Source organism: Saimiri boliviensis, chromosome 11 (assembly GCF_048565385.1).
Source record: "Saimiri boliviensis isolate mSaiBol1 chromosome 11, mSaiBol1.pri, whole genome shotgun sequence".
In the NCBI taxonomy this organism is placed as follows: Eukaryota; Metazoa; Chordata; class Mammalia; order Primates; family Cebidae; genus Saimiri; species Saimiri boliviensis.
The window spans coordinates 49364277-49391655 of NC_133459.1; the positions used below are offsets into that span (position 1 = coordinate 49364277).

Here is a 27379-nt window from a genome sequence, read left to right on the forward strand (position 1 = left end):
TTATTTACATTTTACTGTTTTATTTGGAATTATTTTAGAATAGTTCCAAAGATAGTACAGAATGTTCCTATATGCTTTTAGGCCATCCTTCTCTAATGTTACTATCTTATTTAATCATGGTACATCTATCAAAACTAGGAAATTAACACTGCTAGAAACTATTCAATTCTAGAGGCTCTATTTGGATTTTTACACTAATGTCCTTTTCTTGTCCCATGGTCCAGTAATACCACATTACTTTTAGTTGTCATGTCTCAGTAGCCTCTTCTAATCTGTGACAGTTTCTCAGTGGACACTTCCGAAGAGTCAGGAACTTTATAAAATCTCCCTCAATCTGGGATTGCCTAATGTATTCTCAGAATTACACTGAGTTTATAAATTTAAGGGAAGAGGTGATATGTCCCTGTTACATCATATCAGGGCCATGTGTTATCAACTTGACTGATTACTGGTAGTGGTAACCTTGATTCTTTGGCTAAGATAACCAATTTATTAAATAATACTTCTTGCTTATAATGTAATTCATGAGAAGACTAATGCTACTACACATATGTATTTCATCTAGTGATTTAATGTTGTTTAAGAGACTAGTGGCTGACCCTAGACTGTCAACTAATAAAATAATTTTGATCTGTAAATGCAACTAAAAAGTATAAGGTTTGGAGCCCCAAGAACTGAGTTCAAATTCTATGTCCACTATTTACTGACTTTAAATCACAATTTCTGTCAGCCTCTATTCCCTCATATGAAAAATGGGGATTATCATAGTCACCTCACAGAATTACTGTAAAGATTAATATATGCATAAAGATTAATATATGCTCACGCCTGTAATCCCAGTACTTTGGGAGTCCAAGGCAGGTGGATCACCAGGTCAGGAGTTCGAGATCAGTCTGACCAACATGGTGAAACCCCATCTGTACTAAAAATACAAAACTTAGCTGGGTGTGGTGATACACGCCTATAATCCCAGCTACTCAGGAGGCTGAGGTAGGAGGATCGTTTGGGCCTGGGAAGTCAAGGCTTCAGTGAGCCATGATCATGATCAAGCCACTGCACTCTAGCTTGGGCTACAGAGTGAGAACCTGTCTCAAAATGAAATAAAAATAATAATAAATCTTCATAAATAAGTACCCATGTGAAAAAAGCCACTGAATCTCAGAAATAAAATGTTGAATTCACAATTATAAAGTGATTTTTTAAAAAAAGGCTGCCTGGGGGTGCCCACTATGTTTTTCACCTCTGTTGATCTATAACTACAACAAAAGACTTTGAGACCAGTTAAAGAAATGATAAATACCACATATACATTTCCAAAAGTTAATCATTCAGAAACTGTGCTTACCTGAGTCAATGAGGGAAAAGCCCAGAATTTTGACTAAATCATATTTCTATGTCTCTTTAAATGATTATGAACTCCTGGAGAAAATGGTTTTCATGACTGTATTTAATATCTAACTATAAAGGCTGTATTTCAGTATTTGATGTACTTATCATTGCAGTGTTAAAAGAGAAACCACCATTCTCCACATAGTAGAGAGCTTAATTGTGAATGTTTCTTGTAAGCCATGTTAGAATATAAGCTTATTGAGGGTAGAGATACCCTTGAATCCACTTTAGTGAACTAGGCCTCAATAAATACTAGATTTGCATTGGAGTTACTGGGTAATACTTACGTATGCCTTCTGAACTAAAACCCTATGCTCTGCACTGCCAATTCTAGTTTACTCAATAGGCAGATGAAGCATATACTTCAGAGAACCAGCAAAACCGAATGTAAAAAAAAGAAAAGAAAAAAGAAAACCCAAATAACATTTCAGTAAAACCACTGAAGAAGCCATCATGGGGGAAAAACAGAACTTTGTTGGACTTTTTTACTCTTATTTTGGGGTTCTGTTATTTTTCTTTTTATTTCCTTATGAGGAAGACATGGTAGAACAGCAAAATCTTTTCAGTGCTTAGGGTCTTCAAAAATCTTAATACAACTCTGTGTACACCTTAAATTATCATAAGTTTGATTTGCTGAGTTGTTCAGCAAAAAGTATTTTATTTCATGAAAATGATAGCATGTTTTCCTGTACTTTATATAATCATACAATTTAAGATTCTTCCTCTTTACAGTTTATCTCTAAGTAAGAAACCATAATAAATGCTAGAAGGCAACCCTCATAAATTGGACTAACACCAGTTCTCTCTTATCAGCCAACAGTACTACTATGTCATCACACCCTCTGGCTGTATGAAAAGATTACACAGTTCCCAGAATAATCAAAAGTAAATTATTATTTATTTCTTACTGGTATAAATGGAATCTTAAATGTTTCTACTTGAAACGTCTAAATATATGTAAGAGTTAATTTCTTATTCCATAGTTCTCATTTGATTCACAATTCTAGTTACTTAAGAAAATAACTAGTTTTTTTTCTCAACAATTACGTTAAAGAAAACACTGCCAGATTTTTCCCAGCTTCAACTCTCGCTCTACCTATCAGCCAGTCTGCTGCTACATAATTATCCAGATGTTTCTGGTGTGTCTTGTTGCTAATACTCCCAGTGTACTTAGGAAGAAGGGTACAGATACTGCTTGAGGATCCGCCTGCCAAAGGCCGGTTCTAATTAGACTTGTCATTTTTTGCTTGGTTTCATTTTGACCACTGGGTGCATCATGCAACCGTGTTGGATATTTTTAAGAGTATAAAAATATAGAAAGCAATAGTTAACCTATCTCACACAGCTAAAAGAGGAAGTTAAAAGTAATGGAAATTAGTGTCGGATGATTAAGGAAAGGATTAGGAGAGACACCATTCCTTTACATGTAGACACTCTCCCCAACCCAGACCCCCGAAAAACCAAGCCACTTCTAAGTAGTGAGAGAACTCAGGCAACAAAGAAATAGCTTTGTTAGAAAACACTTCACACGACTTATTTTAAATTTTGCTTTAAATTTGATTGCTTTCTCCTTTTTCTCCAATAATTGGGCTATTTCAGTTTCTAGTCCTTGATTAAGGCTTCAGAGTTCGTTATTATTTCTTACCTACTTAAGTTTTCATAAAATTCAGTCTATACAAGACTTGCTTTCTGTGACAACTGTGCTTAGTGGCAGCCCGGGTTTTTCCCTCCACCCCCGGGGCCACCTCTGCCCACCGCAGCCGTCTGCGTGGATCTGGCAGGTGCGAGGCCGGCCGAGGCCCAGGGCTCAGCCAAAGCAGCAGAGTTTACAGAGCGCGCGCCCTAGAGGAGGCAGCGGCAGCCGCAGGCCTGGCCGCCCGAACTTTGCTAGCCTGGCGGGGGAGCTCTGAGGCAGGCCGACCTGCCCCGCTGGAGCTGGAGAACGACTCCCTTTATGCCAGCTCGCTCTCCGCCTTCCCGCAACCAGCGCTGCGAGCCTCAAAGGCCCTGCGGCCCTCCAAGACCGTCTTAAGTAACAACCCCCCGCCCTCGCCCCAAAGGAATCGAGGCAGCTGGGGGTTCGCGTCGCAGACCCAACCCGCCAGCAGGAGGAGAAGGGCAGGCCGGGCTTCGCGGAACCGAATCTCGCTCCAGCTGGGGCCAGGCCGCCTAGCCCGCGGGCGGGAGCCGGCGCGAGAGACTAGACGGGAGGAGGCGGGGAACGGGAGGCGGGAGTGCGGGCGCGGGGCCTGGCGGGCGGAGCTTGCGAGGCGGCGAGCGCGAGCGCGAGCGCCAGCGGGGCGGAGGGCGGGGCGTGGGCGGTGCCCGGCCTTCCCGCTCCCGCGGCGCTGTAACTCCGCCGAGCCTCCTTAAAACTCTGCCGTTAAAATGGGGGCGGGTTTTTCAACTCAAAAAGCGCTCAATTTTTTTCTTTTCAAAAAAAGCTGATGAGGTCGGAAAAAAGGGAGAAGAAACCGGCATCATCTCTGAGAGGCAACAGAAGCAGCAATTGTTTCAGCGAAAAAAGCAGCAAGGGAGGGAGGGAAGGAAAAAAAGCAAAAAAAGTGGCGACGCGCAAGTGCCTATAGGGGTGAAGGGAGCAGGGACCCGCGATCTAGGAGGGGATCAGCTACAAAAGAAACTGTCACTGGGAGCGGTGCGGCCAGGGAGGAAGCAGTGCTGCCAGGCTCGTCTCCAGGGTACAGCTGGCTGGCGGCTGCCCTGTCCGCAGCAAAGGGGCACAGGCCAGGGACCGCGAGAGGTTGGCGAAGTGGCACCGGGCGCTGAAGCTGCTGAGCTCTCACCGAGACGGCGACGGGACTGGCTGCGTTCTGGAACTGTGGCGACTACCCCTACTCGGAACTTGGCCTACGCTTTCCCGGACTCTCCCCATCTCCGGAGACCTCACAAAACCGGGAAAGGACGGCGACGGCGGCAGTTCAATGAATGCCTACAGCGGAAAGCCTGAACGAGCTCGGTCGTAGGCGGGAAGTTCCCGGGGGGCTGCCCAGTGCAGCCGCAATGCTGCCGCGAGCTGCCCCAGCAGCCAGGGCTCCTTAGACGCTTCCCGCATCGCTCTCCTCCTCCCTTAGGCTGCCGGGAGTCCCGGGACCTGGCGGGGCCGGCATGACGGGCTTCTCGGGGACCCGCCGCAAGCCCGGCAGCCTCCGGAGACGCGCGCCGAGCCCGGCTCCCACGGCCTCTGAGGCTCGGCGGGGCTGCGGCTGCCTGGCGGGCGAGCTCCAGAGCTTTCCTGAGCGGCATTAGCTCACTGCTTGGCCCGGAGGCGACTAAAGGCTTTTCTGGAGAAGCCCAGAGCACTGGGCAGTCGTTACGACCTGTAACTTGAGGGCCACGGAACTGCTACTCCCGTTCGCCTTTGGCGATCATCTTTTAACCCCCCGGAGCACGTCAGCATCCAGCCACCGCGGCGCTCTCCCAGCAGCGGAGGACCCAGGACTACCCCTTCGGCGAGACGGATGGAAACCGAGCCCCCTGGAGGACCTGCCCCTGCAGTTCTGCCGCACACGGCTCAAGTCACCACCGTGAACAAGGGTGGGTGAATGTCTTTTCTTCCCCCCGAATATCTTTCCTTCCGCGGTCTTTTCTGCCCCATCTAGTCCCTTAAGTCTCGACATACACTCCTCACAGAGATCTGTAGCGTAGGTACGTGACAGCTCTGCCTACATCTGACGTCTGGAGTCATTAACCAGGAATGTATGTGTGTCTGTATGTCTCTCCGTGGAGTCGTCAGAATTCTTCATAGGGGTTAAGCTAAAAAGCGAGGCGAGGAGCCCCTCTCCAATGGCTCAGTTTTGCTGAATAATCACGTGTGAATCGAGGGGCGGGCTTTTGGCAGGCAGATCTTACTAGTATTTACTACCAAGCTCTACTCCAGATTAACCATCCCAGTCCTTCTGACAGTCTCCGATGCCATCATGCAGCCTGGTTAGGAGCAAAGGAAAGGGGAAAAAGAAAAACGACTAATTCATCTTTTCCTGATCGTCAGGACCCTAAAGAATGGCCGAGCCTTGGGGGAACGAGTTGGCGTCCGCAGCTGCCAGGGGGGACCTAGAGCAACTTACTAGTTTGTTGCAAAATAATGTAAACGTCAATGCACAAAATGGATTTGGAAGGACTGCGCTGCAGGTTGGTATTCAGAGAGGTGGGGAAAACAGGTCAATAATGTTGCCTACGTGACCTGGGTTTCTAGAATTACAGCTTTTATGCTTTCAGGGGTACAAAATGTCACTGTTTTTAAACCTAGCTGGTTGCCATATTTTATATCTTTAAGTGGATCCAACTTCTCAAAATGACGTACTTTTAACAAACTCCTCAAATCCAGTAACATCCTTGATATCAAGTAGGGTCGAGGTTTGGTCATAGTTTTTGGAATGTTTTTGTGACGGTGGGGATTTTAAAGTAGTCATAGTAGGGCCGAGGTTTGTTTGCTTTGTTTTGTTTTTAAAGACAGCTTTGTAAACACATTATTATGATTATTATTTGTAGTAAATACAATGCTATTAGTGGTTTCACGTACTTTGCCCTCAATAATTGACTTTATCGTTAATTTTCTTGACTATTGGTGAGGGTCTTTTTCCTTCAAATGCTCCAAGTTTTGACAAACGACCTTTCCTTGTTTGGAAGGGGTGGCTTGGGCACTGGGACAGGATGTACATTTCACAGTTAATGTAATACCATCCACTAATTCAGGAGTCGGGAGGAATAAAAAGTTGAATTTTCTAATCAGAGCTCAGCTGCAGTGTCTTTGTCTCTACGGTCAAGCCGTGGTGTGCTCTAATTTTCAGTAATTAGATTTACAGGCAACAACTGACACATGTCCAGCTGCCAAGTATTGTACCTGATAATTTTTTTCTTCTTCTGAATATTATCATGTAACTTAGAAGAAAGGCTTAGAAACAGAAAAATGACAAAATAGTCTAAAGTAGTTGCTTTATCAGAGTTCTGAAGATATTCTTATGAGCTATTCTTATTTAGAAATACAACACTTGAAGCTGTTTTTGAAACCCAGTGGGGAGAGGGTTTTTAGAGGGCTTTGTTTCAGTTATAAGAATTAAAAATTTAAGTGGCAGGAGATATACTATTAACAAACAAAGTCCATACAGTCTGTACATTTTCCATCAGAATACACTGGCCTTGCAAAAATTTCAGAATTAAGGAAGTTTATGCACAGATACTAAATTATTTATCTTGTTATTTCTGCTACATTAAGAAATGACGTTTTTACCTAGTAGTTTTAAACAGGTTTAGTGATGATAGCAAGGTAACAAATTTAATATACGGAAAAGTTTCCTTTTGAAAACTCAAAAGATTATATAAATTTCACAAAGAATAAGCTACCTAACCCATGTTCACAATAAGATTTTACAGGATTTTTGACGAACAGGAAGACTGGGAGAGTAATACTATTCTTTAAAAAAGTTTTGACAAATATTTTAAATACAACTTTGCAATCTTGTTTATATTAAACATACTTATCAAGGTACAACTCACTTATTGTGGCTTAGTCCTAGTATATATAATGAAATACACACACACACAGACACAGAAACAGGAGTTTCAAGGCTCATTTTCAATATGTATAATCCTGACTCTGAAGTTGTGTCATAAGTCAAGAAAGAACTTTCTTCAAAATCATTTCCAATATTACCATTATTTTCTGTGAAAAAAGATGAATTTTCTTCTACAATTACATTTGTTTAATTCAATTTCAAAAGCCTTTTTTACATTCCTAGAGTACATTTTTCTATTAGGTTAATATCAAAGGCCTTAATCGTACCTTTGCTTTACAAAGATCCAAGGATCTGTCTCTTATTTTTCTCATTCCAGGTCCTTAAATATGCCTAAATCTTTAGGAACAGTTGTGGTGATACCAATTTTTAATAATAAAAGAGTATGTTTCATTGAAGTTCTTGAAAAATAAATTGTGTATCACTTTTTAGCACTGCTCCAAAGGAAGAACTAAAAGTCAACAGAGTTTTATCAACAGGGGAGCTTAATATCTTGTCCATCTATATAGTTTGCATTTATAAGATATTATTAATTCTAAATATATTTTATTATTTAATGTGTGAATAGATTGTTTCTTAAACAAACATTTTAAAAAGATAGATCGACTTTGTATTTTCCATTAGCATTTAATTTCATAAACACTGAGCATCTATTATGTAAGCTATTTATTATAAATTTAGATTATGAATATACCTAAATATAAATGAAACCAGTAAATGCTGAAAATGTGTGACACGTCAATGAAAGTCACATTTTTTCACAGCTAAATTATATGTATTTTATACTTGCATGCTGTTCTACAAGATATTTTATAAGAGAGCACTAATAGAGTGAAACATATTCAAACAACAGTGGATAATCTTTGTTATGTGAATTATTTGCATGTTGATAGCAAGTGTTAATACCACATTCTGACTTTTAATATGTTGGCAGTTTACAAATAGCTATTCCTTAAATGCTTGATAATAACTGAAAAAGGAACTAACACAGGATCACCAGTTGATTATTCAATGAGCTTAAACCACAAGACAAGGCTGTCCGTGTCCCAAAACACCCATTAAATATCTTACTTTTTCTTCTTTTGCTCACTTGAAAATCAGGAGGCTTGTCAGAACTTTGAGAAACAGTTTGAATGTAGTAGAGTGACTATTTCATTATTTTCAAGAACAGTTGTCATATAATAATTTCCTATTGTGATACAAGGCATATTAGGAACTTAGTTTTATATAAATTGATATCATGCAATTTAGAACACTGTGGTTTATTTAACATCTTAATAATGACTAATGTTTTGTAACTTCAAAATGAAGGATTCTAAGCATTGAATACACCTAGTAGCCAATATTAAATAACTTGCAAAGAAAGAATATTTTTTAAGAAATGCTTGGAAATTTGGAGCTATATCTATTTGGAGGGAACTTGCAAAATTTGATCATCTAAGAAAATATCAGGCCTGGATTTTTAAGACATCATTTTTACTCTAGCTGATGGAGTTCGTTTAGAGAAACTCAACATTCTTATTTGTTTGCAGTAGCTACTTAGAAAATAAAGTTTAATCACATTTGATTTTCTAGAATTAATATCACAGGCACATTTTATGAGTATGAACAAACAAACAGAGGAGATTCTTATTTAAATCCAAAATTCCATTTCTTTTATTTTAATAAATGCATGAAATTACATAACTCTTCATAGAACATAGAGAACTGAATTGTCGGTAAATGCTATACATATTGCACAAATTCTCTTATTGATCAATTTATTCTTCTTTTGGGCCCATTTAAGATGTTCCATCATAGAAGCTCAATTTTTAGAAGTTGTCTTCTACTTTGACCTACTAGCACTTTTCTGCATTTGACTGCTTCAAGCCTCATTCTATGGGTCTTCCCCAAGTACTCCATAAAAAATAGTTACATAAATGGAAGGACAGGTGGATATTTAAAAATATTTTTGTAGCATGAGCACTTGATGGATTCTACCATTTGTACTTCTTTTCCAGGTTATGAAACTTGGAAATCCCGAGATTGCCAGGAGACTACTACTGAGAGGTGCTAATCCTGATTTGAAAGACCGAACTGGCTTCGCTGTCATTCATGATGCGGCCAGAGCAGGTTTCCTGGACACTTTACAGACTTTACTGGAGTTTCAAGCTGATGTTAACATCGAGGATAATGAAGGGAACCTGCCCTTGCACTTGGCTGCCAAAGAAGGCCACCTCCCGGTGGTGGAGTTCCTGGTGAAGCACACGGCCAGCAATGTGGGGCATCGGAACCATAAGGGGGACACCGCCTGCGATTTGGCCAGGCTCTATGGGAGAAATGAGGTTGTTAGCCTGATGCAGGCAAATGGGGCTGGGGGAGCCATAAATCTTCAATAAATGTGGGGAGGGCTCCCCCACATTGCCTCTACTTTATCAATTAATTGGGTGGCTATCCTGACTTTTAATGTCATTTGTTAAAATACAGTTCTGTCATATTTTAAGCAGCCAAATATCCTGAAACTGCATAAGTGAAAATCTTACAACAGGTTTATGAATATATTTAAGCAACATCTTTTTCACCTGCGAAATCTGTTCTAACATGTAATTGCAAATAGCTTTGACTGTCTTCTGAATATTTTATCTTTCCTTGGCTTTTTCCTTGCTTCCCCTTTTGCCAATCTGAACACCCAACTTGAAGATTATGTTTTTAAAATGGTTTGTCCTGATGCTTCTTTTGCCTAATTAAAACTCTTTCAAAACAGGACAACATTTTTCTGTGATTTTCCCTCCTCTATAACCCATACACAATTTGCCACTTGCTAAGGAGAACAGTACTAAAAGTTATTGATGTCTTAAGTCTTTACACTAGAAAAAGTAGACCAACGGGAAAACTAGACATAGTCTCTTGATGATTCAGTTGTTTTCATCCTTTATCCATGTCCCATCCATTTTGTTGCCTAGTATTTCTGCTTTAAAACAAAGTAAGGACACCTTTTTTTTTTTTTTTTGGTTGAAAATCAAGCCTGAAATTTCAGTGTGAATTTCCTCGATGTTCAATCTTCCCTTTTTCTTGACGTCAAGTCAAATAGTTGAAGGACAGAGTTCAAAAGTAGTGATATAAAAACATATTTTAGCTCTAAAACCCAGTTTTAAAAGAAAATACCATCTTAAAAGTGCTTACCACTAATTTATTTTTAATCACAAAATGAAGCAAATGGTTAAATAATATATTTTCCAAAATTATATCATAAATATACTAAGTGTAATGCAGACTTTTTCTCCCTGAGTGTAAGAAATGTAAAACTACAAAATGTTTAAGTATTAAAGTGCAAATACCAATTTTTAGGGAATGAAAAACAGCAATACGAATGTATAAATTATATATAAAGGTCATAACTATTTTAAGATCTGCAGAAAAATAAATGTAGAAACTTTTAAAATAATAAATGAGCCACTCCCACAAATAGTACTTAATTTCCAGAGAACTTTTTAGTAAAAGAGTATACAATCTTTTTAGGAGCACATTTACGTGAAAAAAAAATTTTAATATTTTTTGAAGGAAGTAGAAATATTAAATTTCCAAGATGATTTTACAGCATCTATTACTCTGTCATTTTAATTTATAGTTTTCAACAACGGATTTCAATGAAATTATCATTTACAAATTCATATTTTATTCATCTCCTACACAATCAAAGATGCTTTAATTGAAAGTTCCCTCCATAAGCTCTCTGCCCTCACTTCAAAAAGAACAAAATATCTCAAGGTTTATTGAAGGACATGGTTCTGATGCCTGACCTAACAAGGATTGGAATGGCTGGGTTGCAGGCAAGTGGTTTTCAATAATTTACTTTCCGTGATAGTATAAAAGAATATAGGAGGAAAAGGTTAATCCTTTTAATTTTGCTGTAAAATTTACATTCCTTTAGTGCAAAAAGACTTCATCCTCTGACACCTTTAACCACAAATTACTAAATAAATTTATTTTTGATGCCAACAAAATTAAAACACTTATTTAAGAAAAAAGTAGGGATTGAGATGGTTTTGAAGTAATAGTGTACTTTGGATTTTAAAATAGAGTCAATATACAAAATATACTACTTCAATACGCCTAATATTTTTGAACAAAACACTCTAACTGAAAGTAATTTTTTAAAAAGAACTCTTCTTATAAGTTATAACTGTAAATATGGGCGTTAAGATTTTAAAATCCAGTTTAATGGATTTCACGGCATCCAACATATCTCGGCATTTACTTTATTTAATTAAGTAAAAATTCCCTTTAGAGGTTTCAAATATAAATGCGTAGGACGTTCATAAAGCAAAAGAGCAGTACTTCTGCAGTTGCTTTGTTCTCGGATGGTCGGAGCACAATAGAGGAAAGGACGCTATCTTTTCATCAGCCTAAAATTTGTTAGGCATTAAAACATCGCCATATTACTCTGGCTCTGTGCAGGAAGTAGCTTTGCTAATCTAAGTATTTTAGAAATGAGTTATGTGGTCCCCTCTAGGAAATATGAAAAGCCATTATTCAATCTCAAAAACCTCAACAATATTCTGTAAGCCTCTTAAACACGCCGAAATGTATAGGATGGATGAAACGGTGCTGCTGGGGCCCTATTTTTAGCGACCTGAGGTGGGGAGAGAGGGGTCTGAACGTATTCAGATGCAGACAGTGGGGATGCAAGTGCTAACTAATGGAGTGCCCAGAGCTCCGGGGGACGACGCTGCTGTAAAGACAGAGGATACAAAGCAGAGGATGCGCTCTCAAATTCAGTTATTCACTGCTGTGTCCGCATCCACAGCAGGAAACTTGGGCTCAGCCTTTGCCCAGTAAGCTGCAGCCAGGTTTACACCTGGGGTGAGGGGTACTAACATGACCCCGGTCCACGTTCTGGTCCCCGAACTGCTAAGCAAAGTGTCTTTTATCATATTTTGGTAGTGAATTAATAGTTTTCTGATAAACATTATGTATCTTGCAATGGTGCCATGAGTTCATTTACACACACACCACAGTGGGTGACTGATAATAAGTAGATTAAGTATTCTGTCCCAGGAAAGCAATATGATATATTTCCCTTATCGTATTGATCAAAGAACGTTGTGTAGTCAGTGGCCCAGGACTGGTTTCGAAATCTCAGTTCTCAAAAAGGTGCTTTCGGCTTTTGCCGGGGGTAGAAGTAAACAGTCCATAGGCGCCGGGCAATCACAGTGCTGGAGCAAGAAACGGTCGTGCTCGCAGCCTTCCTGGCTGCCCTAAGCAACTTTCATCAAAAGGCTACGGGGGAAAGTCCCTGTATCGGTCTCTGGAGATCATTCTGCTTTTATATGGCAGTCCCATGAAAACAGATCCATGCAGGAACCTAGTGAGAGGCAGGAGACAAACTTCCCGCCTGAGACCTCGGGTAAAGCGCTGCCCATAGCCAACCCAAGCGCTCCACAGAGGGGCTGTGAAGACATCTTTTCTGTCCCTCTGAAAATCCTTCTCCAGACTCCCGGCTCCAGCCTCCGGGGCCCTAGTGAGGAAGCTGGAGCCCAGAGCTCCCTTAGGGCGCGCAGAAAAGCCCGGGGAGGGGGTGGGGGAGCTTCAAAACCGTTAGCTCGCGTTTTTTTCCCCTCCCTCGCTAAGGTTTCTTTTCTTTTCTCTTCCTGTCCAAATATTTCAAATTTCCGCGCCTTAAATAACAGTCTCCTTTTATTTAGTTAGTTTTCTCGGCAGGTCTGGCCGCCCGCTTGTCTCTGACCCCCTACGGCCCGGGGCGCCTCGGACGCCTCGGTGCTGCCTGCAGCCCCCGTGCGCTGCCCCCGGCCCAGCTTGCGCCGCACGGAGCGCGCCCGTCGGAGCCACAACCCCCTCCTGCCGCGACCTCGCCTGACCCGGCTGTCGGGGCACTAGGAGCCAACTAAGGCCGCCCCCAGCCCAGACGCCGGCCTGCCTCTCAGCTTGACTTCCCTCCCCGGACTTTGGAGCGTCTTCTGCGCTGGGGTTTGGATCCCGGTAGCCCTGGAGCAGCAGAATGGCTGCAGCGATAGGAAAGCAGCGAAGGAGGCCAGTGGCCGGAGCCTGCCCCAGCCCCCACCCGCGGGTAACCTTGGAGGCGCCCTCGGAGTAAGTGTGTGCGCGGCCGCGCGGCCGGCCGGGGCGAGCAGGAGCAGCGCGCCGCAGGCGGGAGGCGGGAGGCGGGAGGCGGGAGCCGGGGGCGGGGAGGGGGAGCGGACGCCGGCGCCTCCTGGCCGCCGGCGCAGCGCCCCGGGAACTGCGGGTTCCCCGGGCGGCCAGGCGACCCCGGCCCTGGCCCTCAGGCAGCGGTCCCCGAGGAGGCGGCGGCCATCCCACCGGACGGTTCTGGTGACCTGTGCCTGAGGACTGGGGCCGGAGACCGGCCGGGGAGCAAGGGCCAGCGGGCCGGTGAGTGCCTAGCTCTTCGCGGAGGTGAGCTGGCGGCGGGACGCGGCGAGGCTGCTGAGCGAACCGAGCCCGACGCCGTCGCCAGCACTCCCTTCCCCTCCCCCCTGACAGCTGAGGACAGCCGGGCTCTGAGCCTCGCGTCCAGTTGCGAGGAGGCAAATGCCTCTCTGGCTTCTTAGCCCCTCAGACTATTCGGGAAGTTACCCTGCAGTTTTGTTTGCCGCCCCCAGCACCCACTTCCACAAATTACTGGACGTTCAGGACTGAAAATGCACGTTCAATTCCAAAAGACCCTCCTCCTGAAACACCGTGAACTTCAGGGCTCGGGTGCGCAAAATACCAAGAAAGGGGTCTTTTTTCAACCCGGACTAGTTTTGAAAATCGAGTACTGTATGGATCATCAACGATGCCTCAAAACAATTTTTTTTAAAAAAAATCCCCAGATCTGGATATAGACTTGCTAAATTAAGGTTCCAGTGAAATGTTTTGTCATTTGCTCTAGAAACAATGTGCGAGCTTCAGGTGTTAGGATGTGGGTTTGGAATTTTCTGTGCTGTCTTTAATCCTCAAAGACATTAAATAACAGCATGGTAACACACCCGGCAAGCGAGCAAAGGTTATCCTTGCCACCACAGCACCTGCAGAAGCACAGTCGAACTCACATATTTTGCTTCCTGAGTTCTAAAATGGCTTCTGAACCGTCCAGAGGTACCAGCACATACGAGGAGGGGGACCGGAGACCGGGGGAGAAATTGTACATTTTAAAAACTACACGGATGTTATTACACTTCAGTTGTTCCACCTCACCTCTCTCCCCCAGCCCTCATCCTCATCAGACAAGGAAGAATTTTAGTGTAGGCCTGTTCAGTAATTCTAAATACAGCCTTTTTCTCTTCTCTCATGTCTACCCCGCCCCCACCAAATAAAAACAAAAACAAAAAACAACCAGCCAAAAACATCAGCTCTTTGGGGGAGGAAGTAAAAAACCACCAATCCTTATCCAACTACACGTCATTTCTTTTGAGCATTAAGAAGAAATGCTACATACAAGCCATGCTGTGAAAGAAATAATTTACTAGGACTTCAAACGCATTTAATTTGACTTAATTAAAGTGATACTGTTTTTTAACATGAAAATAATGGAACAGTTTCTGAAACTGATGCATGAAAAACTCACAAATCTTCCCGAACATTTTTGGAGACAGAAGCTTCTGCTCTTTGAATTTTCTAAGTAACTAAAAGTAGTTACTTAGAAAAAGCTGATACTTTATCTTGACCATGTAAAGTAGTATCTTGCGAATTTTATTTTCATTATGTGTCTTAGATTTTCAGATTAGTTGTATGAATAGTGAAATCACATAAAAAGGAAAACTGCCAACATCTTTTAATGTTGAATTTTTAATCTAGAAATGCAACTAAATTATCACAACTATATTAAAATACAGTCCACTCCCTGTTCTTTCTCAGTGGACAGTCTGCACAACTGGCTGGTAAAGAAGTTTGTCCTGAGTTTAAAATTTATGCTTTGGAAACATGATTTTCTAAAATAAAAAAATAAGTAAATAAAAACTTAACTGATTTTTAGTAATTTGGCTATTCCATGCACAACTAATAAAACAATAGATCCTTGTCTTATATTTTGGAACTTTTCTGGGAATTCTTGTTCATAGTTTTCTCCTTCAGATAATTTTCATAAAAAGTAACTGTCCTCGGTGATATATCAGCATTCTGATACCCATTCTGCTAATTCAGGCACTTCACACAAACCTATACAGGCCATTTAAAAATGAACATATATTCTTATTTTTGTCAAACTTTGGAACAGCTGTGAATAAATGCTAACATTTCAAAGGCTTAAAATAATTAATTTGCAAATCAGCAAGAATGTTGTAATGTGGTGATAAACACGTTAGAAGAATAAATAGGATCAAATTGTTAAATTAATCAGCACTTGATGATTAACAAGATAATATTCTTTGTTTCAATATTCACATAGACAATACTGTATATTGTGGTATGCTTTTTAACTATGAATGATAATATATAATAATCATCATGAGTTACAAAAGTAATTGATCACTCCAGAGTCTCTTTTTCAAAACAGAATTAAAAACAATGGTTTAGAAACTATTTCACTATACTATTCACGTATAGTTTTGGCTGTCCACCTCACTTTAAAAAAAATTTATCTGCATTTTTTTTGTCTCCATATTTTAGGTGATGAACAAAAATAGCATATAGATAGACGTTTCCAGGACTTCTTTATTCCTGATTCTTCAGCCATCTGTTTGCCTATTAACAAACATTACTTCCTTTTAAAGTCATATTTAATGATGCTAAAAAGTAGCTATTATATCCATTAATTCAAACTTATCATAGGCCTATGAGTGAAAAAGCATTCAGTCTATATTGTATTTAAAATAAAGTTAAGTGGAAAAAAATGTGCATTAGATTACATCAATTGTGTATTTATGTTTGGCATATAAATTAGTTGAAATATTTTATGATATTTAATATTTAAACACATGCTAAGATTTTCAGCATAGAATTCAGATCTAGAAAAAATTTGTGATCTTCAGAGAATAACACATTTTAATTTGTCATATTGATAAAACTAATCATTTTAAGACAAAGTTAAATTGTTAATACAGAAAAATATAAGGAAAAGACTATCGTATGAAATTCAAAGCAATTTTTAAAAAATAAATTACTCCTACTGGTAAATTACATATTTTAATTGTAGTGTTTATTATTTTCTAGTTATATTTTACACCTTGTACATGGATCAAGGTTTGCTATGTTTATCCATAAGTATATAGTCAGCACCAAGCAGCTAATCAAAATAATGTTGTGGTCCTGTCCTATATGAGTATCCTTATGTGTATGTGTGTATGTTGAGATATTTCTTACTAAAATTCAGTATTAAGCAAATGGATGTGGAACTATCAATCACTATCAATTCACTTCCCATTACTATTTTAAGATGACAAATTATGATCAACTACAGAAATATAAGCTGATAATTTTTTAGATATAGATTAAATCATTTTAGTTAATGATCCTGGGAAAGATAATTAAAATCTTAGAACTGACAACACCAATGCAGATCCTTGTTCTACCTAAGTTAATGTTTCAAAAGCTTGTCATGAGGCATATTAAAAAGCTACTTATCCACAATTTAGAAATTTCAAACATTAGAAATGAAAGTATGATAGTGACAAGAGGAATAAGGAATATTTTAAATGTTTTACAGAGCAATGCCTGTAGGTTAATTTAATAACATGATAGACAATTTTCTAAAGAATCAAAAAGCCAGGACACAAAAAGACCAGTAAAAGACATTTGCCCAAGAATCCAAAAGCAGGGCAAACAAGACCAAAAAAATTTTCTTCATTGCATCACAATGGTAAATCTAAACCAATTAATTTTCTTGGTATGGAATATTTTCCAGTTTCATGTCAAGTGTTTTTTACCATTTTCATTTGGATAATGCTTTTGAAACACAGTAGAAAAACACACTACTTATGTATAAATTACATATATAATTTACATGTTTTACTAACATACAGCAGATACATATTCTTTCTAAAAATAGCAAGCACAACACCATTCTGAAAGGGTAAGTGGATACAGTTGGTCATCTGGACTAAACTGAGGGACTATTCAATGTGAAGCCGGAGTAAGGCCACATAGGAGAGAACACTGAACTGACTGAATACTGCTTAATTTGCTCAAGACTGATCAAAATGACTCTGAGCTAGTATAAATTGCCTGCAGTTGTTTAAATATACCATGCACCTACTGGAAAAGCAAATAACTATATAAAGACAGTTAACAGAAAAAGTATATGTATGTCTTTTTAGTCCAGAGGGACATCACAGATGTCATAAGTAAAATATTAATTTGGCAATATAATAGAGAATTGTAGATAACAACATCAGCTGAAGACCAATGATTAATTTCATTTTTTAAAAAAAGGGTTTATTTATCATATTTTAAAGGTTTAAAATGCACAGTTCTTCAAACATATGACTATTATCTATAATAATACATATTAACTTATTCATATTCTAATTTTTAAAATTTCCTCAAAAAGTACTCCAGAATACTTGTTGGTTCATCAAACCTTATTGAAAGATCTTGCACCATGTCCTAAGATCAGCAAGTAGAGATTCTGGCTTACCAACATAAAAGAGTTTTAAAGATTAGTGCTGTCTAAGGAAAATATTCTGTTTTGAATTACTGGGACGGAAATCTGGGAATTTTTAGTAGCACTTTTTTGTCTTCTACAAACAAAGATATTATATCATTGTTTTGAGTTTAAATACATATAATTTAAACAATAGAACAGTCTATGGCTATTGTGAGGTTTCTCTCCTCAGCAACAGAACATGCTGAAGAGAAAGAAGACCAAAACATCAGACATAAAATTCAAGCTACACAACAACAACGACATTAAATCACCTGACAGAAAAATCACCTCAAACAAAAATCATCTACTAATTTGGGGAAAAGGAGTGGTGAAAAAAGTATTTAAATATCTTCCCATTAGATTAAAAGATTACTGGTTTCTTATCTAATATTGTAGGAGGAAATAAAGTCCTAGATATTTAGGAAAAGGATCTGAACATGCTAAAAACAAGTGGTCTCCATTTACAAGTGTAATAGTAATTGATCTGAGCGGGTGATCTGAAGATGTTTTATAGAAGAATGCTCAACAAAATACTGAATTATGTTGAATTTTGTCATAATTTGTAGGCTATTAAATCATATTTATACAAAAAGATACTTTGATAAATGCCTTTTTTTGGCACTTCTTAATTTATTCACTTATTTATTTGGTGCATATTTCAGTGAGAAAAAAGAAACACATAAGCAAGTTAATAAATCAATATTTATTTTGCATCTGTATGACCTAGTTTAATATTTATGACTCCTTTATGGATTGGGCTTTATTATCCCATTTTACAAATCAGGAACTCAGATGTGATGATGCTAAGTAACTTGTCCACAGTCACAGGCTAGTAATTTATAGCATAAGGACACAAACTGGTGTCTTTTTCTACTGCACTATGGCCAGATGGAAAGATCTTTCAGGAAAATCACCACAAATCCATTAACTTAACAATCACACATTAAGGACCCATCATTATGGTTACTTAATAGGTTTACAGTCTTGGGACTAATTATATCAGGCTTTCCACATCTGTGAAATGGGGATAATAATACCTAATTTGCCATGTTATTATTGTAAATAATAAATGAAATGTGTGCACAGTTTCTGGTACTCAGTAAGCCTTTAATAAATGGCCACTATTACAGGAATACACAGCAATAGAAAATCCATGTTGGATCTCAAGGAACTTAAAAATGATTTGGGTAAATAAACTTTACATATGGCATACTGTAGCAACTAGAAAGTAAGCAGGGTATAAGCAAGTACATAGTAGTGTGGGGTGCAGATTGCACCCAAACGCAGCCTTATTACAGAAAATCTTACAGAAGGCTATGATTTGGATTTAAATGTCCTATGGAAACCTTTCCTTATTGAGAAGAAAAAGGAAAAGCTACCTCAAAATGTTTGCTTTTCTAGCATGTAACCTCTGAGGGTGTTTGTGTCTAACAAATATATCAAGTGAACAATGGAAAGTGACTTATGGACAGAAAATGTAAAAGCCATACATAAGCAGGTATTTTGAAAGATATCTTTCATTATTTTGGATTAAGTAAATATTATGATACTCTGATACCAATAGGAATAGAAAAACAGCAAGGAGTTTCATAATCATTACAAAATGGGATCCATAATAAGCAGTATAGGATAAGGAATGGCTTTAGGGCAAAATAAACTTATTTCTAACTCTGGTACTTACTATGTATATATCTCACCTTGGAACAGGAATTTAATCTCTCTAACCTTTCTGAATTTGAAAAATGGGTATAATAATATTTACAGAGTTGTAATATTTATAAGTAATATTTATTAATAAAGTCACTTCAAACTCTAATATAGGAAACTTGAAAGGCCATAAATCTATAGGTTTCCTGAGACCTATATTTAATTATATTAATCAGAAAAAAAAGAAAACCCATTCTAGGTGGCCATGACCCTGACTGAGTAACACAGACATTTGTGATTTAATAAAAACTTCAAATTAAGACTTAAAGTTATCACTCCAAGCAACTTTACATACCTTTGCATCTGGTCAATATACAAGTACATTCAGTTAATAACCAATAGGTAATTTAGGAAATACTTAACTATAAGTGAAGTATTGTTCTATATGCTCATATTCAATGGAAGTAAGACACCATCTCAACTCTCAAGAAACTAGCAATTTTGGGAGAAACAAAATGTCATGTACAGAATACATTATGATGTTAGGCATAATTAAGACATAAAAGAAATAATAAATTTCACGTGGAAAGTAATAATAAGTACCTGAGAGAAAACAAACTCCATTTTCAGAAAGTTATTCTTGAAGAATCAAGTAAACTTCCTTTTCCAACAAAATGAAAACTAAGTATCTTTAAAAATCTTCCCAGCACAAAACAAATAAATTGCTGATAACATATTTTTTAAAACATATTTTGGAATACAGAGTTGCATTAGGAAAAAAGTAACAAAAATCTACAGAGACAAAAAATGAGAAAAAGCCAAGTCCTGATGCCAGCTGCTCTGGGGGTGGGGGCAGCTACTGATCCCTGGAGTATTAGTTTCGTGAGGCTGCCATAAAAATGTACGACAAACTCAGTGCCTTGTTTAACCCAAAATTTATTGTTTCACAGTTCTGGAGCCTGGAAGTCTGAAATCAAGGTGTTTATAGAATTGGTTCTTTCTGAGGGCAGTGAGGGGAATCTGTTTGATTCCTTTCTCCTGGGTTCTGATAGCCTCAGACATTCCATAGCTTGTAGATGGTTTTCCTTCAGTGTCTTCACTTTTTAGAAAGACATCAATCATATTGATTTAGGGCCCGCCCTAATGACTTCATCTTAACTCGGTCATCTGCAAAGATTCTATTTCCAAGTAAAATCACATGCACAGGTACTGGAGGTTAGGACTTCAGCATCTTCTGGAGTGACACAGTTCAACTCCTAACACCTGGTAAACTACAGATTTCATTTTAAAGGGACTCAGGGATAAAAGCCAAAGCTTAGGGCAGCTGCAAAGTGGGATAACTGATAGAAGGCCCCTTTATAAAGCTAGTATCCCAAAGGGTAGTACCCCAAGGGAAAAGTTAAATGAAGTGTTTATTAAAAATTTTTGCTCATCTATATGTTTCTGTTTTATTATCTTATTATTGAGTTTTTCCTTTGTACATTCTGGATACAAGTCTTTTATCAACTATGTGTTTTGTAGATATTGTCTCCTTCTCTGTGGCTTGTCTTGTCATTTTTCTTGTGTCTTTTTTCCAAGACAGGGTCCCACTGTGTTGCCCAGCTGGGCTTAACTCCTGGGTTCAACTGATCCTCCCACTTCAGCCTTCCAAGTAGCAGGGATTACAGAAAAGTGCCACCAAGCTCAGCTTGTGTCTTTTGAAAAGAAGTTTATAATTTAATGAAGTTAGGAAGAGCTGTATAAACTGATATGGAGTGATGAATGGATAAACAAAATATTATATCTATACAAAGGAATATTTTCAGTCATAAAAAGTACTGATAAATGCTACAACATAGATTAATCTTGAAAACATTACACTGAGTGGAAAAAAGCCAACAAAAAGACCACATATTGTATAATTCCATTTACATTAAATGTCCAGAACAGGCACATTTATGAAGACAGGAGTAGATTAATGGTTGTCAGGGGCTGTGAGAGGGGAAGACTAGGAATGACTGCTAATGGGTACAAAGTTCCTTTCAGGTGATGAAAATGTTGGTGAACTGGATTGTGTTGATTGCTGTACAACTTTATGAATATACTAAAAACCACTAAATTGTAAACTATTAAAAGGATGAATTTTATAGATTAAAAGTGACTAAAAGGATAATACATGCAGCAACCATGCATGGTCTTTGCTTGGATTTTCAATTGAATAAAGACAACTTCGAAGGACATTTTTGGACAATTAAGGAAATGTCAATATGGACTGAAAATTGGACAAGATTATCATATCAGTGTTAAATTTCTTGGTTATGATGCCAGTGTGATTATGTAGGAAAATATCCTTGTTCTTAGAAAATACCAAGAGTTGATTCTTTGAAAAGGTTAATAATATTGATGAACCTTTAGCTAGATTGATCAAGAAATACAGAAAACAAATATTACTGCAGATATTTAAAGGATAAAGGGAAATATTGTGAACAAATGTATGCAAAAAAGAAAAAGAAAGAAAGAAATTGAATTCTTAATTTAAAACACTCCTGTAGAGGAAACTCCATGTGCAAATGAGTATACTGGTTAATTTTATCAAACTTTTAAGAAACAACACTACACAAACTCTTTCAGAAAATAGAGGAGAGAGAAATAATTATTGATTCATTTTATGACATCAGCATAAACTGATATTTAAACAGGTATTACAAGAAAATAAAAGATTATCCCTCATGAACATAGATAAAAAAATCATTGTTTTCATTTTATTTTATTTATTTATTTCTTTTTGAGACAGAGTCTCACTCTGTTGCCCAGACTGGAGTGCGGTGGCACAATCTCAGCTCACTGCAACCTCTGCCTCCTGGATTCAAGCAATTCTCCTGCCTCAGCCTCCTGAGTAGCTGGGACTACAGGTGTGTGCCACCATGCCCAGCTAATTTTTTGTATTTTTTTTTAGTAGAGAGGGAGTTTCACCATGGTGGCCAGGCTGGTCTCAAACTCCTGACCTCAGGTGATCTGCCTGCCTCAGCCTCCTAAAGTGCTGGGATTACAGGCATAACCACTGCATCTGGCAACAGATACAAAAATTCTTAACAAAATATTAGCAAATAGAATTCAGTAATATGTAATATAGTTTAAGCAAGTGAAGTTTAGTGCAGAAGTCCAAGGTTGGTTTAATATTCAAAGGTCAACCAATTTAATTCACTACATTCGCAAAGTATAGGAGAAAAATCCTATGATTTTCTCAATTGATATAGAAAAAGCATTTGCAAAACTCAACACCCATTCATGATTGAAAAAGAAACTCTCAAAAATAGTAAGAAAATAGAACTTCTTCATTCTCTAAAGGCATTTAGGCAAAACTTACAGCTAACCTCATATTTAAATGGTACACTGAATGTTTTCTCTCTCAGATCAGGAACAAGGTACGAATGCACACTCTACTTCGATTCAGTGTTGCACTGGCCATCTTAGCCAATACTAAGCCAAATATATTGGCTCCAGCACAACACTAAAAATGCACATAACCTTTGATCCAGCAACTCTACTACTAGGAATCTACCCTAAGGAATTCTAAATTTCCCTTAAACTCATTTGTACAACTGTTTACTTAACATCTCTTATTGTGTGTCTAGTAGGCATCTCAAATTTATGATATCCCAAACTAAATTTTAACTTTTATTCTGTAAAACCTATTTCTTCTGTGTTTCCTCTCAGGAAATGACCTACCATCACCCAAATGCTAAGGACAATCAATCTTGATTCTTCCTGTCTTTTATACCATCTAAATTATTAGCAAATCTTGTCAATTGCATCACCAAAATATATTTATGTATTATGAATCGGATGACTTTTTACCTTCTTCATTATTGTGCCTCACTGACTCTAATTAGCCGGTATACCAATCTCTGATGTAATCACTATGGCTTTGTTCAACCTTGAATCATGCCCATCTCCGGGGCATAAAGTCATTTCTACCCAAAGCACCTGGATGAATGGATACTGGCAACAAGATAAAGTCTGGCATAAAGTCTGGCTAAAATGCTGCAGGATGATTGTTTAACTGCTTATGTTTGCTGCTATAAACATTAAAATTCTATACATATGTGGTAGACTAGAAAAAAATGGAAAGAAAAATAAAAAGCATTTAGTGTTTATGATGTGCTATAAAATATTCTTATGTGTAAACATAAGAAAACATGCTTGTTTTCCAATGTGAATTAATTTATGCAACCTAAACAAATCGTTTTTAACACATTTAAAATTATCTAGGGTCAGTTTATCATTTTAAAAAGTCATTATTTATACTTAATAAATCTTTTTTCAAATAGAATGGAACAATTTGATGTTATATGCAGTCATGATAAATTCCTTAATATGGCAAAAATACTTCCTTTTTTTCTTGCTTTGTCAAAAATACTTTCTTGCTCTGTCACCCAGGCTGGAGTGCAATGGTGGGATCTCAGCTTGTTGCAACCTCCACTTCCCAGGTTCAAACAATTCTCATACCTCAGCCTCCTGAGTAGCTGGGATTACAGGTGCCCACCAGCATGCCCAACTAATTTTTGTATTTTTAGTGGAGACAGGGTTTCACCATGTTGACCAGGCTGTTCTCAAACTCCTGACCTCAAGTAATTTACCTGCCTTGGCCCCCCAGAGTGCTAGTATTACAGGAGTGAACCACCGTGCCCAGCCTAAAAATACTTTTTACTAAGGGGCTAAATTCACTGATCACACATGTAAACCTGAACATAAAAGAATACCTCCTTTTCTGTTCAAGAATCCTTTAAAACTGCTCAGTTTATTGCTTATTTATCTTGTTTCTTCATTAGACCCCCAAGAGAATAGTTTTCTTCATTTGAAATATATAATTGCCAATTAGGGCATAGTTCTAAACTTGAAACACAAGTCTTATAAAAGTCACCCTATGTAACTAGTAACTGTTTTAACTGCAAAATTTTAGAAGAATTATAACTCTTTAAAAGAAATAATTTCTTTATATTTAATCACATATGATTATTGCTGTTCAAGAAAGTTATGCCTGGTGGATGCAATTTGTACATTCAATACACATGTATACATCACATCCAACAGCACCACTATATGTGAGGACTGTAATAGGTGCAGAGGTACAAAAAGTCAGTTTTTGCTTACATGGAATTACAATTTAGGCCTATTTATATAGAAGTGGTTTGTACTGCCTCATGCTTAAATATAATTTATTAATAAATTACAAATTTATATTATATTTAATAAATTATAAATAAATATAATTTATTTTCAGCTGACACCTAATACCTTGTTCCCATTGACTTCCTTGTCCTTCAGGTCTAAGGGTGTTGCTAATGGCTTCTGGCCATCTTTGGTTCTTAAGATGTTTTACTTCCCTTGTTTTTACCCTTAATCTTGTCCATATTTCTGTAAATAGTTTTTTGTTTGTTTGTTTGTTTGTTTTGAGACAGAGTCTTGCTCTGTTGCCCAGGCTGGAGTGCAATGGCATGATCTCGGCTCACTGCAACCTCTGCCTCCCGGGTTCAAACGATTCTCCTGCCTCAGCCTCCCAAGTAGCTAGGAATACAGGCGTGCACCACTAGGCCTGGCTAATTTTTGTATTTTCGTGTGTGTGTATACATACATACATATATATATATATATATATATATATATATATATATATATATATATTTGTGTGTGTGTGTATATACATATATATATATGTATATATATATTTTATTTTATTTTTTTCCAAGATGGAGTCTCACTCTGTGGCCCAGGCTGGAGTGCAGTGGCGTGATCTCGACTCACTGCAACTTCTGCCTCCTGGCTTCAAGCGATTCTCCTGCCTCCCCATCTTGAGTAGCTGGGATTACAGGTGCATGCGACCACGCCCAGCTAATTTATTTATTTTATTTTATTTTATTTTATTTTTTTTAGTAGAGACAGGGTTTCACCATGTTGGTCAGGCTGGTCTCCAACTCCTGGACTCCTGATCCGCCCGCCTCGGACTTCCAAAGTGCTGGGATTACAGGCATGAGCCACTGCGTCCGGCCTAATTTTTGTATTTTTAGTAGAGACAGGGTTTCATCACGTCGGCAAACTCCCGACCTCAAGCCATCTGCCTGCCTGGGCTTCCCAAAGTGCTGGGACTACAGGTGTGAGCCACTGTGCCCAGTATGTAAATCTTTCTTTTATAAAACTCTTTTAATTTAAGTATTTTGAGTATGCCATTCGTTTTATGCAAGGACCTTGATTAATACAATCTTCGTGAATATGTGATCTGAATGAAGGTTGATGTTTGAAATACTCAGATTCTGGTTAGCTATAGACTTGTTTGGGTAAATGCATTAAAAAGCTAGCGGCTTATTTTTGAAAGTAATGCTTCTTCCACCTCCTTTATTCTCCATCTCAACATTCTGTTTGACTCTTATCTAAACAGTTTTATATTCATAACTCTTATCTAAGATTTAACCTTTTTACTTCCTTTTTTATAATCTTCAGTAGACTGTAAATTACATGAGGACAGGGACCATGTTTATTTTTTCACCATTATATTCCTTGTGTCTGGCATATAGTAAATAACTTGCTAGTCCACTTATTTAACAAGCTCATGCCTGTTTGTGACTCATGCTTATAATCCCAGAATTTTGGGAGGCTGAAGCAGGAGGATTGCTTGAGTGCAGGAGGATTGCTTGAGTCCAGGAGTTCATGGTGGTCTCACTATGTTGCCCAGGCTGGTCTCAAACTCATGGGCTCAAGTGATTCCCTTGTCTTGGCCTTCCAAAGTTCTGAGATTACAGCCATGAGCCACCATGCCCAGTTTAGTTACACCTCCTAATCGCTGTGTATTTGAAAAACTTTATCATCACTGAGCCTCAGTTTCTTCAGCTATAAAATGAGATAATAATAGCCACCTCATAGGATTAAATAAGATCATATACATAGAATTTCTCTTATGAGTGGGAGATTACAGACAAGCCAGGGGAACAGGCTAAAATAATCCATGTGGTAGTAGACTAGAGTTGGAGACATCAGTAAGAATTCATGTTTAACTCAATATAGATACAAATGGTTACATTTTGAAATATTTACAGATATATGTATATACATGGATTAGTATACCCACATATATTTCTTTGATCTGTCAGCTGAGAAGGCCTAGAAGAAATGATGCCCCATTATCAATGAGCAGACTTAGTGCCCAGATCTTGGTTTTTAATACCATTCTCTATGAAAAGGATCCAGGGCTTCTTGGAGAAATAGTTGATTCTACAGACTGGGGCAGCAAATATACAAGATGAACCTGGATCATCTCATAGGTAAGGAATTGTTCAAAACATTCCCCTCCCGCCACCCACTCACACACACACACAGATGGGATATGTCAAAGGGGCACAAAAGCCCATTGAAAGAACTCGTAATGACAAAAGGTGAAACAATTTGAGCAACAAAATAAAAGTAGCATTGGATTATAACTCAAACTATAAAATAAGTATATGGAAGTGCATACTAATCTAAATAAATGATTGAATAAATTGAAGTGAATAAATCTCTCATACAGAAGAATTCCAAATATATTATGCAGATATTCCACTTTAAAGAAGGGGAGCCTGTCTCTCTACTCCTGAATTTTGGGCTGCATATAGTGACTTTTCTAGCAAAGAGTACAATATGGAAAGGCAGAGAAATTTTACAGCAGAAAAGCCTGACAAACATTACTTTCGTTGGATAATGAAGGTAAACATCAACAGTCCTAAATCATGTTGGTGGTGTGTAATCCTGGTATGTAATGAAAATGGCACTTTACATTTGTGATATTCCTTTAAAAAAGGTATAACCCCAGTCTAATCATGAGAAAAACATTAGACAAATTCTAATAGAGAGGCATCCTGCAATATACCTGACCAGTACTACTAAAAACTACCAAGGTCATGAAAAACAAAGTCTGAGAAAATGTCACAGCCAATAGGGACCTACAGAGACAATAGAACTAAATGTAATGTGGGATCCTGGATGGGATTATGGAACAGAAAAAGGACATTAGGTAAAAATTAAGAAAACATGAAAAAACTATGGACTTTAATAATAATGTATCTTTTTGTTTATTAATTATAATAATGTACCATACTGTAACGTAAGATGCTAATAGGGGAAACTGTGTGGATCGGGTCAGGGGTATAAGGGAACTCTCTGTACTATCTGCTCAATTTTTCTGTAAATCTAAAACTGTTCTAAATAATAAATTTGATTAATT

At 38.2% G+C, this 27379-nt stretch overlaps 1 protein-coding gene across 2 annotated transcripts; it reads left to right on the plus strand.

Annotated features, from left to right (window-relative positions):
* The first annotated feature begins 3753 nt into the window (after positions 1-3753).
* Positions 3754-10418, plus strand: CDKN2C (cyclin dependent kinase inhibitor 2C). Of its 2 annotated transcripts, XM_010349233.2 has the most exons (3): positions 3754-4944; positions 5399-5538; positions 8921-10418. In XM_010349233.2, the coding sequence occupies exons 2-3, from the start codon at positions 5410-5412 to the stop codon at positions 9296-9298; spliced, it is 507 nt and encodes a 168-aa protein (XP_010347535.1). In that variant the 5' UTR covers positions 3754-4944; positions 5399-5409; the 3' UTR covers positions 9299-10418. The 2 variants fall into 2 exon arrangements, with proteins under 2 accessions (XP_010347535.1, XP_039330242.1); XM_039474308.2 differs by lacking the exon at positions 3754-4944 and having other exon boundaries at positions 4965-5538.
* Positions 10419-27379: the final 16961 nt, after the last annotated feature.

Coding starts and splice junctions, on each gene's coding strand:
- CDKN2C (XM_010349233.2), top strand. CDS start 5,410: ATGGCCGAGCCTTGGGGGAACGAGTTGGCGTCCGCAGCTGCCAGGGGG. Junction 5,539..8,920: donor TTGGAAGGACTGCGCTGCAG/GTTGGTATTCAG, acceptor CTTCTTTTCCAG/GTTATGAAACTTGGAAATCC.